This window comes from Silene latifolia, chromosome 1 (genome assembly GCF_048544455.1).
Source record: "Silene latifolia isolate original U9 population chromosome 1, ASM4854445v1, whole genome shotgun sequence".
In the NCBI taxonomy this organism is placed as follows: domain Eukaryota; kingdom Viridiplantae; phylum Streptophyta; class Magnoliopsida; order Caryophyllales; family Caryophyllaceae; genus Silene; species Silene latifolia.
The window spans coordinates 25,648,444-25,664,962 of record NC_133526.1 but is presented as its reverse complement, the minus strand read 5'-3'; the positions used below and the strand labels follow the sequence as shown (position 1 = coordinate 25,664,962).

At 33.6% G+C, this 16,519-nt stretch overlaps 1 protein-coding gene across 1 annotated transcript; it reads right to left on the bottom strand.

Moving 5' to 3' along the window:
- Positions 1 to 1,769: 1,769 nt before the first annotated feature.
- LOC141601748 (26S proteasome non-ATPase regulatory subunit 14 homolog) lies at positions 1,770 to 8,011 on the bottom strand. Its single transcript, XM_074422051.1, has 6 exons — positions 7,708 to 8,011; positions 7,423 to 7,600; positions 4,202 to 4,283; positions 3,160 to 3,336; positions 2,912 to 3,079; positions 1,770 to 2,240 (listed from the first exon to the last, which is right to left on the bottom strand). Exons 1-6 carry the CDS (start codon positions 7,838 to 7,840, stop codon positions 2,049 to 2,051), a joined length of 930 nt encoding a protein of 309 aa, XP_074278152.1. The 5' UTR covers positions 7,841 to 8,011; the 3' UTR covers positions 1,770 to 2,048.
- Positions 8,012 to 16,519: the final 8,508 nt, after the last annotated feature.

Genomic DNA, 16,519 nt, shown 5'->3' with positions numbered 1-16,519 from the left:
ATGTCACATATTTCCGGGGTGGCCTATGTCGATCCATATGATATTTCCGATCATATGGGGAGCAGGTTGAGTACAGGTGGTGTTGGTGTCACGCGGGAGACGGGACGCGCTTTGGACTTGGAGTCGAGTATTTGTATAGTTGATAGATAACATAGATAGTAGTCATGAGTTGTATTCTTTTTATTTATTCATTTATGGTTATGTAATTCACTACCTATTATTTATAATAAATGTTTCTTGATTGTATCTACGATTCACCGCCTCGGGAAACCGAGATGGTAACATCTCCCAATTACCTTGGCCGGGTAAGAAAAGGGTGTTACAATTCTAGCCTTAAAATTCAAAATCTTGGTACATTAATTGACGGTTGAAGCGAAGGAATATTACGCGACTAATGTTGGACGGTTTTACCAATTATCGTCAACAAGTCATAATTATTATAATTATTATGTCCCAAAATTAATAAATATAGGATTTTAAATACTAGAAGTATAAAAATTCATATTTATAACTAATATATTATCATATAAATCATCTACTTATAATCAATCTTCCCTTTAATGAAAAAAATAAAATTTCAACGAATATTTATATCCAATTTTATTAACGAAATTTACAGGTATTACAATGCCATCCTCCTGAATATGAGCTATGATTTATCTGGTTAGCTTCATTCGGTTAAGTTCGCTATTGGTTAACTCTAAGGGCATTCATAAAATAATACAGACCGAATGTAGGATTGGACCACGCAATTTGGTCAGGCCGGGCTATACTTTGTTTGGTCTGATCACTATTTATGTTAGTTTAGTCTTTGCTCCAGATTAGACCAAATTGAATAGACCGTGTGGACGAAACGTAGATGAAACTTACGTAACAAATATCTTTAAAGTTGTATGACTAACAAATATTTCAGGTAATTGGTGAACATTTTTTTGTAATATATATACTTTTGACCTAATTTATTACTTTAACAAACTATATAGAAGTGTGTATGATCAAATTTAGATCTAAATTAACTCATAACATTTATTTTAGGGTGTATATAGTGTTGTTTGATTGAGCATTTGTATAACACAGGTAGCCAAAAGTTGCACCATATTTTCTAGTTCATTTGCGCTAGTACCAAAAGTTAAAGATCACAATTAGGTAGTGAAGACCGCTTTGCAGTCAAGGTCATGCACTTCATACTACTCCCATGAGGTCAAGGTTGTGCGACTCCATGGCTTCCTAACCCGAAGCTTAACTCTTTCTCAGATTTCTAGATTCGTTATCTAGTCAGAATTCTTTACCCTGATTATTAGGTGACTCTTAAGTTTTAGGGTAAGATTATTGGTAGTCTTGAGACAAGATTTTAGTAAGTCTTAAGACAAAACTCACTCAAAACTACCAATAATCTACTAAAGTTTTAACAAAGTCTTAAGTTGAGTCTTGGAAATCCAAGACTCAACTTAAGACTTTGGGTGAGTCTTGACCCCACCGTAAAGTAAGATTAACCAATGAGTGAATCCCATGTGTCATTTACTTTTTGTGAAAAAAAGGAGTAAAGTGGAAAAGTAAAGTCTGAGGTAAATCTGACGAATAATGTATAAAGCCTGAGGTGAGTCTGAATAATAAAGAAATAATAAAAGTTAGTGGAAAGCTGATGTGGCAGAATCTTAAGACTTGGGAAAGTCTTACTGATAATCTCACCCTTAACATGTTTGAATTCAGTAAATTTTCCATTTTGGAAGGTCCAAATCAATATACTGCATTTACTTTCGATATGTGAATGATCAATTAAACCACTCAATGCGAGTGTAATACAGTAATACCCTATTGTTTGGTACAAGCCAAAAGTATTGAGCTCAAGTTAGTGAAGTAACATGCTACTAGCATATAACCTTAATATTCAGGACAGTCCAGAGAGAGGAAACATGAATATTTCTGATTAACTTCAGAACAATGTATCTATCCGAGCTCTGCATATTGACTATGGGAATCATAGAAGAAAAATAAGAAAAGAAAAGAGTAACCGCAATGGTCTATGTCAAGGCTGAAACGGTCACAAATTAAAAGACGACAGTGTCTAGCATGGTTCCCAGGGTCTGGACAATGTTGGATGACATCAAGTTCGAGACATGTTCTTCAAGATGCTTCTTAGCATCTTGCCTTCCCACATTTGCAATTGCTAGCTTTTCTGGGGACAGCTCATCCTCCTCCTGAACTGCTTTGTTATACTTTATGGCCAAGTTTCGCATTTCCTGCAAATTATAAGGAGTTGTAAGTGCATGTGTCAACAAGGGGACGGCACATACAGCAAGAATTGTGAAGTGCATCTCCTCTGGGAATGACAGGACGAGCAACGACCAAGTATAGTAACAAATAAACAATCAATCACAAGTCAGAACCTACTTGACCACGTGTATTATCTGCTGACCTTTAACCTATGCTTTTTTTTATTGTTATTGAAAGATTAATGGCTCGCTAAAGTGGTTGCGCTTCTTTCTTTTGTGAAGTAGCGGTCCTTCGATAAATAAATAAATAAATAAAAAGTAGCGGTCCTTCGATGCAGTTCTCGACGAAATTTCCATCTTGGGTCATTCGGAAACAACCTCTTTGTGTTGCTAACACAAGGGTAAGGCTGCGTACATCCGACCCCCCCCCCCCCCTCTTACCCTGCAATTTGCGGGAGCCATTGGGGCACTGGGGTAATGTTGTTGTTTTAAAGATTAATCTTACTTGAACCAGTGGAAGTATCTGCATAGCTGTATGTCCCAAGTGTTGGACTGGGGGTATTTATGGGAGAAAAAAAAAAGCCTTCAGATTTTGGCCTAAAATGAAGTGGAAGTGCTAACCAATGTCCGAGTGTGTGAGTGTTGAACATGGGTATGCAAGGTAATATGAAGAGTCAGAGGTACTAATTTCTACTGACCTGAACAGTCTGCTCATTGGTTTGTGAATGAACATCGAATCTCTGAAGTGTTAGTCCGTCAGTCCATTTCTTTTTGTTCAGGTTCAGCAACATCTTCTCCTCAAGTTCATTCTTTCTGTAGTTGATGGCTATGGAGTAGTAGTGTCTGTTCAACCCGTGGATCAAAGCCTGATAATAGATATCATTAGAAAAGAAACAAGAAATTACAAATCCTCTGAAAAGATGATTACCATTCAGGTGTTCCTCACCTGAATCGATGGTTTGTTGAGGTGCCCAAGGTTAGATGTTGTCTGACGAGGCTCCTGACCAAGCATCATGGTTTGAGGATTGATCAGACGAAAGGCATCGATAACTACCTTGCCTTTGACACTTTGTATTGGATCTACCACCACGGCTACAGCTCTTTGGTTTAAAGCTTCAAAACTCTGCAACAATTTGCAAGATTCGAACAATAGTATGAGCTTCATAAATTGTAGAAGTACAAATTTCGAGTATTTCATAGTAGAAGATATATCAACAGTTAATGGAAATTTTAGCAGGCCAGCTTTGACAAGGAGTAATTCATTTCAAACGTTGTTTTAATGGCCATGAGCCCATGACTGTGTTAAAGGTTCGAACATTCTCATCCAATATTACTATTCATTATTTCATTCAACACATAATCACAAAAAAAAAAGGAACATCTTAAGTTAAACTCAGTTCAAGTTGTTTCTGTACACATATGAGTCCTATCAAATTATCAACACTAGTTTCTAGATATTGCTGCGAGTCTTGTGACATCAACGAGATACAGAAGAGCACACTTCACATGTGTCATCTAGCATTTTTTGTCCAACAACATAGACTATTACAGAAAAGATAAATTTAAACAACCAACAGTTAACGCAAAGACAACGAAATTTCTGCAGTATTTTCACTTATACATCCTTAACTTCCAATATAGGGTGGGCTTGCCCATAACATTCCCTGATATGTTTTCAAATCAACAGTGATCAATCTATTCGCGCGGAAGTAGTATCTTTTACAGGTTTAGCACTACTAGTGATTATTTTTACGGGAACAATTTCATTATGTACAATCAATCGCTCAAAAAGCCCAGCAACAAAATGAATAGAACTTCCCCATTAAAGGCAAACAGATTCCAAGAGAAATATACGTGACAGAAGGGCCGTGGTTAAATTAAATTAACCAATTAAGAAAGGTAACAGGACAAGTGTGACGAGGCCACAAAGTCATTTATCTGCACACAAAAGCAAAAATTTTGAACAAACGGTGAGGGACGTGAATCACCTGTTGAGTATTTATGTCAACTCCAGAGAGCCAGCAACCAAAACCAGGATGAGAGTGGTACCACCCCACGACCATCTCAGGCCTGTAAAAACAAACCCCCACTTAGAAAAGAAGTAACAGAACGCACAAGTCTTGCCAATGTGACAAGTCATAGAAAGAATTAACACCCACTGTGAATACGCCCTAAATATAGTTCTCATTGGTGTCAAACTATCAATAGCAAAGAACGAAGAATTGTAGAATTGAAAATTAATGATCATTGGTGTCAAACTATAATGTTGTGCCTTCCCTTGCACAAAAAAAGGTGTTTTGGTTCAATTGATGATAGCCATACACAAACAATTGTAGAATTGAAAATTAATGATGAAAAACACCAGTTGCCATGTCTTTTACAAAAAGTCAAAAGTGTGTTTTGGGCGCAACCTCTGAACAACACAAAGGGTCTTTAGGTAAGCCTAACACGTATGTTAGGCCGCCACTTCACTATACTTGTGTGTCGCATGTCCCGCATTTTGACCTAACACTTCATTTTACACCACAAAAGATAGATCCTTTTATTCCCAAAATAGTGGTGTTTGATTCTCCTACACCATGACCACTTTACACTTTCACAGGAAGGTCTAACATAGCCTAAGCATGTCTTCTTTACAATCAAAATGTGACATTCTCATGACAACTACATATAAATGTGATCTTAAATTCTCAAAGTTCTGTATTTGTCAAACTTCCACATTATATAACTCCCCAATAGCATACTCGTCTTGAAATAGGGATTTCCACGCTAAGAGCCTGGCCTGGTAAAACCTTGAAGGTAAGGTTGATACTAAAATTGCCATACAACTCATAAGTATCAAAAATTGCCCTTCTGACTCTTTATACAATTTTTTTTTTTTTTTTTACATTTTAAATCTCAAAATTTCTTATCATATGTTCCAAATCCACCTTTATATCTAAAAAATCAGAAGTCTTCCAAAAAAACCCAAACAACTAATTTCTTTATAACCTAGGCCCTCATTCATCACAAGATTGGACATTTTCCTATCTTACAAGTAAACCTGGCTACCCATACGGAAAACTAAAAATTCACAACATAAACACCTAGAAAGACATCTATAAAGTAAAAAATCATAAAACATCAACTTTTCAATCTAGAACACCACCAGTCACTACTACACCATCAAAATTGCTAGATGACAAATCTTACAGCAGCAACACCACAAGACCAAACACTTTTCATCCCAATACACCAAGAAACTAAATCACCTAGACACACTAATAAAAAAATAAAAAGTAAAAAAATAAAACCTTCACAATTTCTAATATTTTGCATCCTAACCGCCACCCGCAACAATAAAATCTCATACTTATTTAAAAAAGCAATAACATCTCACACAATGTGATCTCTAATACAATTTAGGAGTAATCAAAGAAAGGACATCTATTCAAATCCGGGATTTTTGAATTGAGACAGAATAAGCATTCTCACTGTTTCTCAGATTCATGCAACCAATTCAACTCAGTGGGATCTTTCATTCACATTTTTTCCACCAAGAACGCATTATAAAACTCTTTAACCGCCGAATTTGGAGCATACCACTTTCACGCAATTCACGGGGTTTGACTAAGGCTTCTTTCCAAAATAACTAGGATCGACTAACACACATCAGCAGGGTAAAATGAACTACCTCCCAGTTTGCTGAAAACTCCTCAAAAACATACTCGTCTTGAAAAATTTCAAGGTTAACACAAAAATCACCATACAACTTGTAACTTGTAAGCATCGAAATTGCCCTTTTGGCTCTCTATATACTGAATTTGTTTTTACATTTCACATCTCTAATTTTCCAACCATATGTTCCAAACCTACCTTCAATCTAAGAAGTCCTCCAAAACAACCCAAAGAACTAATTTATTTGTAACCTAGGCTGTAATTCACCACATGATTGGACATATCCTATCTGACAAGAAAACTCCGCTACCCATTCGTAAAACTAAAAATTCACAACATACCAACACTTCTAGGTTCTAACCTACAAGGAGATCTATAAAGTAAAAAACCACAAAACATCAAGTTTTCTACCTAGAACACCACCATATCATCAATATTCACAACTACAGTATTAAAATCACAAGACTGAAAATCTTACGCCAACAAAATCCCAAATCGAATACTTTCCATCCCAATATCGCACGAAACTAAATCACCCAAATACCCAAATAAAATAACCAAAATTCACAATTTCTAATCTTTTCCATCCAACATACCACTCAGCAACAAAAACTCACAGAACTGGAAATTCCCTACTCCCTAAAATTCAAAAGAACTAACCTAAACATAGTTATATTTGTCCCAAAATAACTAGGATTGAGCAACAGAAATCACAATTTCCATTTTCTAATATTTCTCATCCTACCCACCAGTCAAAACAACAAAAACTCACACGTGACAAACTCAACACTAGAAGACACAAAAAAACTTTCTATTTAGAACACACGCATATCACCAACATTCACAACTACACCATCAAAATCACAAGACAGCAAATTTAACAACAAAATCTCAAATTGACTACTACTGCAAGAGACTAAATCACCCAGATCCCAAATAAGAAACCAAAATTCACAATTTCCAATTTTTCCATCCTATCCACCACTCACAACAACACAAACCCACACAACTGAAAAATCCCAACTCCATAAGACTCACAAACTACCCTAAACATAGTTATTTGACAATGCAATTGAGGATGAATCAATAAAAGGACAACAATTCAAATCCTGGATCTTCAAGGATTTAAAATTCTCGCTATTTACAAGATTTATGGACCAAGTTGAATTCAGTGGGATCTTTGATTGAAAAGTTTTTCCACCAAGAACGTTTTACATAACTCCTTGACCTCACATTTGAAGCACACTACTTCACGCAAATCAGTTCACAGGGTTCAACAAACAATCTATATCTCAAAATAACAATCAAATTATGGTCGAAAGAAAGTCTCTGTTTGATAAGGCTTCTTTCCAAAATAACTAGGTTCAACTAACACGAATCACAATTTCTACCATTACACATCCGACCCACCACTCGTAACAACAAAAACTCACACAATTGACAAATCCCACCTCTAAAACACTCAAAAAATCACCAAAAACACAATAGTCAGTCCGAAAAGAAATAGGATCGACTAACACGAATCATCATCATCATTGTAAAAAGGAAATACCTTCCAGTTTGCTTAAGCATATCCAACATATTAGTCTGAAAAACATGATCAACAGCTTCAACACTAACACCAGTACCACTTTGCGGCATAGCGAAAACATCAACAACCCTAACAGTATACTCATCAACAAACTCTCCTAACATTAACCCCATAACTTCCATCGGAACTCCAGCTCTTCCTGTTTCATTCGAAAATTAGGGTTTTGTCAATTAACACAAATCAAAATTAGGGTTTGTTGAATAAGAAGAAATAAGGTGAAAATTAGGGTTTATTGAAAAAGCGAACCGTGTTTAAGCATCTTGAGGAGGGCGGTAGCGGAGATGTAGATTTGTTCGGAAGTGTCGAGAGTTGGTGAATCGACGGGTGGGTGGGCTAGACCACCTCCGGCGCCGGCGAACATCCGAGTTAATCTGTCCATTCTTCTTCTTCGTCTACTACTTTCTCTCTCTTGTTGGTGGTTGTTCTACTTGTACTTTCTCTCTCTAAAAAGTGTAGTAGTTTTGAGGTATGTGTTATTCAAAGCCTGCCTTTATGTTTTGAACGCGCTATCGAGTTCGAGTCCCTTGGCCTTGGTTTTAATGTTTTCTTTCGGAGATTTTCTTTTTTTGTTGTTAAATACTTCCTCCGTACCACACCAAAGCTAACGTAAGGAAAATTGGAGTATTTAAGAAAAAGTGGAAAAAGTAGGGGTAAAGAAGGAAAAAATAGGTGGGGTATGTAATTGTGGGTTGGTAGGTGAGGTATGTAATGGCATTTTGTGTAAATATCAAATGGGTATAAGGATAACTTGGTAATGTTGTGGGCCAAATCAGGAATGTTACCTTTGGTGTGGTACGTCCGTTTATAGTAAGTGTTACTTTTGGTCTGGTATGGAGGGAGTAATTTTTTTTTTATTATTTTTTTTGGGTTTTTTAATGTGTATCCTAAAGGCACATGTTAATAACCTAATTAGAGGAAGAGTGTTGAGAATATTTGACTAATTAGGGTAAATGTGAGTGTGTGTATCACTCATTCATGATATATTCTCAAAAAAATTTCTTTTTTGGATTATTGATGTGTGCCCTGGCACACATTAGAAAAACCATTTTTTTAAGCATGTGCTAAATCCCGCACACCATTTTACTAAATCCTACATATCTTTCCCCTGTGTTCTAATTATACCCCCTCCCATTTCTCACATCCACCGAGAAAAAAATAAAAAAACCTAAAAAATAAACACCATCTCATTCTTCCCTCTTATCCCCCACCCCTACCTACACTGGCCACCCCTCCCGACGCCGAGGACACCATGTACACCGGCTGAATAGATGAACAACACGCCAGCAGACAAACAATGTACTCCGATGATGGTGGTCGATGGCGATGAATTTGATTAAATGTTAAATTAGTATTGTTTTGCTGGATCTTAATGATGTTAATTGAAATTGGAAATAGCCTCTTTCATGTTGAATCTCAATGCATTGTTACAAATTTACAAACCAAATTAAATCTACAAATACTTCAAGCATTCAAAATAAGAGAACTTGGATTTGCAGCAACTTGGAAGGGTATCAAGCATATTCTAGTGCTCCATCATCAATTGAATCGAAAGTATTAGCAGCAAGTTGGATAGTCATTTAGGTGTTGTTTGATCAAGCTTTAAAAGTGTTTTTGTAACTGAAAAAGTAGTAGCTTGGGCAAACACCTTAAATTAGGAGATTTAAAACTACTTTTAAAAAGTTAAAAACTGATTAATGACCCCAAAAGTAGAAGTAGGTATTTTCTACTTCTACTTCTACATCTACTTTTCACGTAAACAACCAAAAAAGCAAAACAAAACTTGTATGAAAGTAGTTAGGCCAAATATATACATTTTATATACGTAATTGCTAAATCCAACACCCTATTTTACTCAATCCAACACATTTTACGTGTTTTTTCAATCAATACCCTTTATCAAAAAAAAAAAAAAAAAAAGAAAAAATAAAAAGCGAACACCCACAATTCCCAATCGCAACCCAACTCCCCTTCCCACAACCCCAATCAACTTACACCAGAACCGGCTGCCTAACCCCGGCGCCGAACTCCTGCTCCCTCGCCGTCAAATACATCACAGCCCCGCCGTCGATCCAACACCTTCATTGCGGTTGAAGGTGCATCGAATGATGATTGCAGCTGAGTCGGGGCGACGAACATGGTGGGGAGAGGGTAATCGGCGCGGGTATAGGGGCTGGGAGGGGTGATCGGCGCTCGGATGGGGCGTTGATAGGTGGCCAGCGGTGGGGGAGGGGTTGTTGGCTGTTAGGTACTTGGGTTGTGGAGGCTTACGTTTCTTGGTTTTTTATTTTCTCCATTTGTGAGAGTTAGAGATTAGGGTGTGAAATGAGAGGGGTAAATTCGGAATAAGACGAAAATATGTGCGGGATTAAGTAAAATTATGTGCGGAATTTCGCATTTATATAAACCGTTTTTACAAAAGTATGGCCAAACAACCAAAACTTTTCCAAAATGTAGCTTATAAATAAACTTCTTTTGAAAAGGAAAAGTTATTTTACATAAGCAGGGCCAAACAACACCTTAATGGATTAATTGAAATGGCAAACTTTTTTGACAAATGAAATCATGATTTAACTCTTTCGATTTAATTCAAACCCTAATTATTAAAAAAAAAACTTTAATTAAATCAACTAGAGGATGAAATTAATAAAATTTGTTGATAAAACGAAGAAATTATATGTGGTAGGTGTTTTGCGATCCATAATTGTGGAGTTGTTAATGAATTCGTTAGGTTTGTGAGAAAGAGGAGAAGATTACTCTTTTTAGCTCTTTTTATGATGTAGGGTAATTATGAGATATTGAGGCAATATGTGTAAGATTTAGCAAAAATGTGTGTGAGATTTAGCAATTGCGTTTTTTATCACATATTTGTGGATTTGCAAATGTCAGCTGTTTAATTGGTTAGTTATGATGGATAGTGCTCATTTCCTAAGTTAAAATTCCGTCGTTATCATATTTATCGTTGTTGAAGTTGTGGACTTGTGGCTCTCGTTATGCCCAAAAAAAAAATGATATAGCATTTGACATAGGTGAAATTAGGGTTGTAAATGAACTGAGCCTGCTCGACAAATCCTCGGAATCGGCTCGGTCAAAACTCGGCTTGAGATCGGTCAAACTGAGCTCGAGCACACTAAGGCTCGGTCGGAAGCTTGTTATTTTTAAAATTACTTAATGTTTTTCAATATATTTACTTAAATTGTATCAATTTTAAAATAAATAAATTAAAATATTAGTTTATAAGATAAAATTACATAAAAATTGTTATTATAAGCTAATAAAAAGACAAGCACAAATTGTTATATAAGACGGTCTCATACTATGAGACCAGTCCATTAATTACAAGGCCCAAAAAATCAATTAATTTCCAAAAAAAAAAAAAACCAAAACATACAGAGAACGTAATTTGCAAGTGTTAACTGTTAAAGACTACAATATGCATTCCAACACACTCAAAGTCTCTGCTACCTTCCTCTACTACGATCTCCCTAAGTCAACGTCAACTTAGACACGGCCACCTACAAATGACCACCTCAACTGCCGTCCCAGACACCAACTTCACACCTCACCCACTCCTCCACGACCATTATTGTTGTTTGAAGCATTCAGATATCAAACTAAATTTGCTAGTCATTAATCTAAAGCCATATTTGACAAAATAATTAAGCATGTAATTACTATAAACTTGTGTACTACAACGTAAAACCTTGAGTTTTCAAAACTAAAACTTGAGTTTTGAAGTTATAATTTTCAGATATTTTAACTAGTGGTACATTAATTTGAACCCCATAATCTATAAATACTATTAAAAGGCTAGCATAAAAATGTCACGTAGACAATGCCACATGAGATGAAAAAAAGCCACGTACACAATAACAATGTGACTTGGCAAACTAATATGACATGGATTATCAATTTATTATTATATTGCATTAATTTAATTCACTTATTTTCTTTAAAAATCCATCCATATTCCATTAGCTTTAAACTTAATTAACTCAAAAAAACTACTATAAGAAAATACACATTAACTATAAGTTAATAATTTCAAAAAAATTCATAAGGATTAGTATTATATGTATTCGAAATAAAAAAAAAACTGAATACATAAGAAATTAAGAACGAAGAAGAATAAATGAAGTAGAAAACAAAAAAAAATTGTATTGTCAGATTTGTCACTAATTCATTACTTTTTTTTTTGAAAGGCACTAATTCACTATTGCTGTTATTATAACTTTGTTGCATATAGAAGATGTTTTATAGAACTAATTAATCAACAAATAAGTATTAAATATCATATAAAATATTTTCTTAGGAAAATATAAAATATATGGAAAAAAATATTTATTTAATTTAAGTAATTTACAAACAAATTCTGTAAATACTTAAATGAAATTAAACACTAATAATAAAATTCTAAAAGGGTACTAATACCGTGTATTTAGTTCATGAAATTATTTCACGTAAAGGATAAGGTTTTGGAAAATATAAAATACGTGCAAAAGAAAATATTTATTAATTTAAACAATTTACAAACAAATTCTGTAAATACATAAATAATTTAAACACTAATAATAGAATTTTAAAAGGGTAGTAATACCATGTATTTAGTTCATGAAATTATATCACGTAAATGATAATTTAAATGAGACCTTCTCCATTCCACTTTTATTGTTTAATTATCCTTTAAAATTTATTCCAAATTAATTATTTTTTCAAAATTTAGTATGATAAATGACTTAACTATTAGTATCTATAGAATATAATAAAAAGGCAAGATGAGTAGTTTATTATTTGACGTGTGTTATGTTAAGCAATTTTAAGTGCCACATTTTATATTATTCTTTGCATTTTATCTATACAATATAGTTAAAAGCCTACTTAATGCATTTACTTTTAATCCACGTGTAATTTTTCTATTGGTTACTAATAATTCAATTATATTAATTACTTAATTATCTAACTAAAAGTAATCTCTAAATACCATGTGTTACATGCTTATAAAACACAAACAAAATAAAAAAAATAATGGTGGCAAACACAAAAAACAAATTAATACAAACTCTTTATTTTCCTCTCATAAATTTGGTATTAATCTACCTATTCATTTAACTTTTTTTGTTTTATTTAATAGATGGTCTTTTGGTTTTTCCTCACAATTATTATACTTTGTATTTATTTCACCATTTTTTTTATCTCCCCCTTAGTTCACACAACATTCTTCTTCTCTCAAATAAATTATTGAAATTAATTACAAAAATTTTCTTATATAAATATTATAGCAATCCTATTTTTCATTTTTATCCAAAACGTTGGTAGGTAAAATATGCATATATAACCAATTGAATTATTTAATTTTTTTATTCTTATTATATTTTGAATTAATTAATAGTTTTAATCTTATATAAATATTACAACAATCCAATTTTTCATTTTTATCCAAAAAGTTGGTAGGTAAAGTATGCATATATAACCAATTGAATTATTTAACTTTTTTATTCTTATTATGTTTTGAATTAATTAATAGTTAGAATCGTATTTAATTATTATTTTTGTATTTGTATTAAAATTACAGGAGGATGACATAGTCACATATCAAAAACATTGCATGAAATCTGGAAATAATGGTTATGAAACTTCTTTGCAATTATCTTTTGACTTGAATATATTTTTCAGTTTCATTGAGTTTTCCTTTTTTTATTATTAATATGATGTATGCGCAATATCAAATTGTACTATAAATCTCTAATTATTGGTGACATGTTACATTATATATTCCAACCCTTGGAATATTAATTGACAAATTTTATAAATTGTACTAAATTGTCTTATACCCTTTCGTGCACTTTATTAGTTTTCCGTGTACTCTTCAACTTGTATTTTGTAAATCAGGTTATAAATCAAATATATTAGTCTACAAACAGATTATAAATCAAATGTCTTAATGGAAGTGTTGAAGTTATATGCTCCAAGGATATAAATCGGATCTTTTAATGGGGATCAAGGTAAATATTTTGCATGGTTTTTTTTTATTGAAATCCAATTATCATTTTCCAATCCATTGTTCCATTTTGAATGCTTTCAAGCCTTTAAATCATTTTTTGTTTTCCATCAAATATTTTCTTCTAGCACTCTCAATATTTCTTCGAAAAATATTTACTTTTTTTGCTTGTATATATTTTTGTTTTCTCATAATCAATAGTTACGAATATTTTTTAATTATCATCCCACTTCTCTTTTTTTTGTCCATTTATATATTATCACTTTTTTTTTTTTTTTTTGATGACGAGGGGGTTGAATCCCCCCCGGGCCAATGCATTCCCGCACCACCACATGGACCATGTAAGCCACCCTCTTCGGGGGCTGCAGTGGCGAAGTGATCATTGCCCTAGCTGGTAGTCGAACCCGGGACCTCTCAAATCCTGCATTTCTGCAAGCTTCAAGGTTTAACCCGGCTACCACTGGCCTAACACCACTTGGTTTACTTTGGGACTTACTTTTTACCAATGTTTCTTATAACTTTTTTTTAAAATTACAAAATAATGTCATCATTTAAGGGTAAAATTCTCACATTACTCCACCAATTGCAAACTTTTTCCTTTTATTTTCAATTGGTTTTTATCTTTTATTAATATTAATTATTGCACACAAGCAAATGAGGTGATAATTAAAAAAAATGGAAGAAGTATAATAATACAAATTGTGTATCCTTATTTCTTTGAAATTCATTGGGATAGGTGTTAAAGCTCCTCACATAAAAGTTTAGCAACAACAAAAGATATAGAGATAACTCTAATTGACAAGAGATATAGTCGAAATGAAACTAGAATGATGTCCATTGTTTAACAAATACATTTTCTCGTGTATCCTCTCAAAAATTGCTCACATGAAATTTATTTTTAAAATTATTGAATGCGTATTTAGTCTAAAATTTTATTTGTACAAGTCACATGTCATCAACGCCTTCCTAATAATTTAAGCATATCACTTAGGTATTTCGTTATACAAAAACCATTTCAATAACATTTTTCCCAATACGTTTGAAATCAACTGAATTTACAAGGACGATGTTGCATGACCGATGAGCCGACAAGAATTATAAATGTATTATTTGTTAAAAGTTTAACAAACTCCATTGCATTTAAGAAAATAAACTTGTAATTTTAACCTAATTAGTAATATAAACATAAGTTGTATTTTAACATAGCGCTTTCTGCGCATTATTCATATCGTCTCTAATTGACTAAAGGCAATATGTAAAATTCAGTTATAAAATATCATTACCATTCATTCATTTATATATTTTACATATTTACTTTACTTTAGATTTATTTTTTCATTAGAATACCTTAGGTAATAAGGAATAGAATTAGATGTTCAAGTGTCCAACATTTTGTTTCTTTGTCGGATAAAATAGGTTCTCCGAACGCACCAAAACAACACTAAAAACAATTTATCAAGTACTAGAATGCCAAAAGCCGTCAATGTTGAGTGAACTGAATAACCACCATGACAAAGCCAAGCGCCCTCGAAATCCAGAGACAATCTAAACACCGTAAAAAGAAAAGCACAGAACAAAAACAGAAAGGGACTAACAGTAATGAACACAACAAGACAACATTCAGTAAAAGGACAAAGACAATGAGGACCGTAGCAAAATAAGAGTAGTTTTCAAAGTTAATATTCCACTGTTTGAATGCAATTTTACGTTTCCCATAATTTGTGTTGACTTTGCTTATAGGCTTTGAGAATAAGTTGTTTAAAGTGCTCTAATGAAACACAAGGCAATACAATTTCCCATTTAATTTATATGCAATACCAGTTTTCAAAATCCGATAATGGACATTCGTATGTTCTTTAAAATGAGGGATTCATGGGTTTTGGTGCTATAATATATCTTACCTCATGAACTGTGACAGGACCCTCTTTATTGCCTTGCTTAGGTGTCCTACCAACATATCTCCAAAATAATAAGCAAGAAGACAAACAAGCCGAATAACGCATTCATGAACGATACCGCAAAAATAATAGAACAAAAACAATCAAACCCGTGATTCTCACGGGTCACAAAACTAGTTATTAACTTAAAACTCAAAGTTTTCAATATAAAATTATCAGCTTAAAACTCAAAGTTTTCAATATAAAAATATGAGTATTTAAGTTACAGCAATCAATCAAAGCTTAGAAGTATGAAATTTCAATTCAAGTTAAAACATTATGAAATCTGAAATTTTAAAGATCAAATTCAAAACCTACGTAATCGATTATCAGCATTCTTCATTTGTATATATAATTGATTGGTGGAATGAGATAAAGTACGGAAGAATGGTGATGAGAATGGCAACCGTGAATTGGAGAGGATGTGGATTGTAAAGGCGATCGAGTAGGTGGCGGCGGTTAGAGAGGCGGTGGGGGTAGGTTGTGGCGGAGTAAGTTGCGGTGGGTGACGGCGTTGACTGTAGAGGGGGCGGCTCGTGGCTGTGAAGAAGATTTTAATTACAGTTATGGTGGAGGGTTTTGCAGTTTTGCTGGCTGTGAAGATGATTTTATTCGCATTTGTTTGGTTAAGTTGTTTTATTGGGCTATTCTTTCTTATTGGGTCCGTCCTATGCTATAGGACAGTCCTATAGGAGAGTTACTGAAAGATAATATTCTCGTTTGAATTTGAATTTTTAAATCAAAAATTACGTTATAATTAAAATAATGCTCGAAAAATTGGTACACAAACAAAGCTCGGGCTCGTAAAATATTAAAAACGAGTCAATCCCGAGCCTTGATTTCAAGAGCTCGGGTTCGGGCTAGAACTCGATTTTTAAAATATGAGCCAAGCTCGATCATAGGTAAGCTCAAGCTCGGCTCGGCTCGGTTACACCCCTAGGTAAAATAAATGAATTTTGGGTTATTTGATAAAAAAAAAAGGACTTATTTAGCGCTGATATATAAACACAACTACAAATATATATTTTCTTTTGTATAAATATAAAATGTTAGTTATACATTATTGGTACAAAAAACTATGACGGCATGTTTGAATAATGCATCTTTGATGAATTTTGTTTTCTTT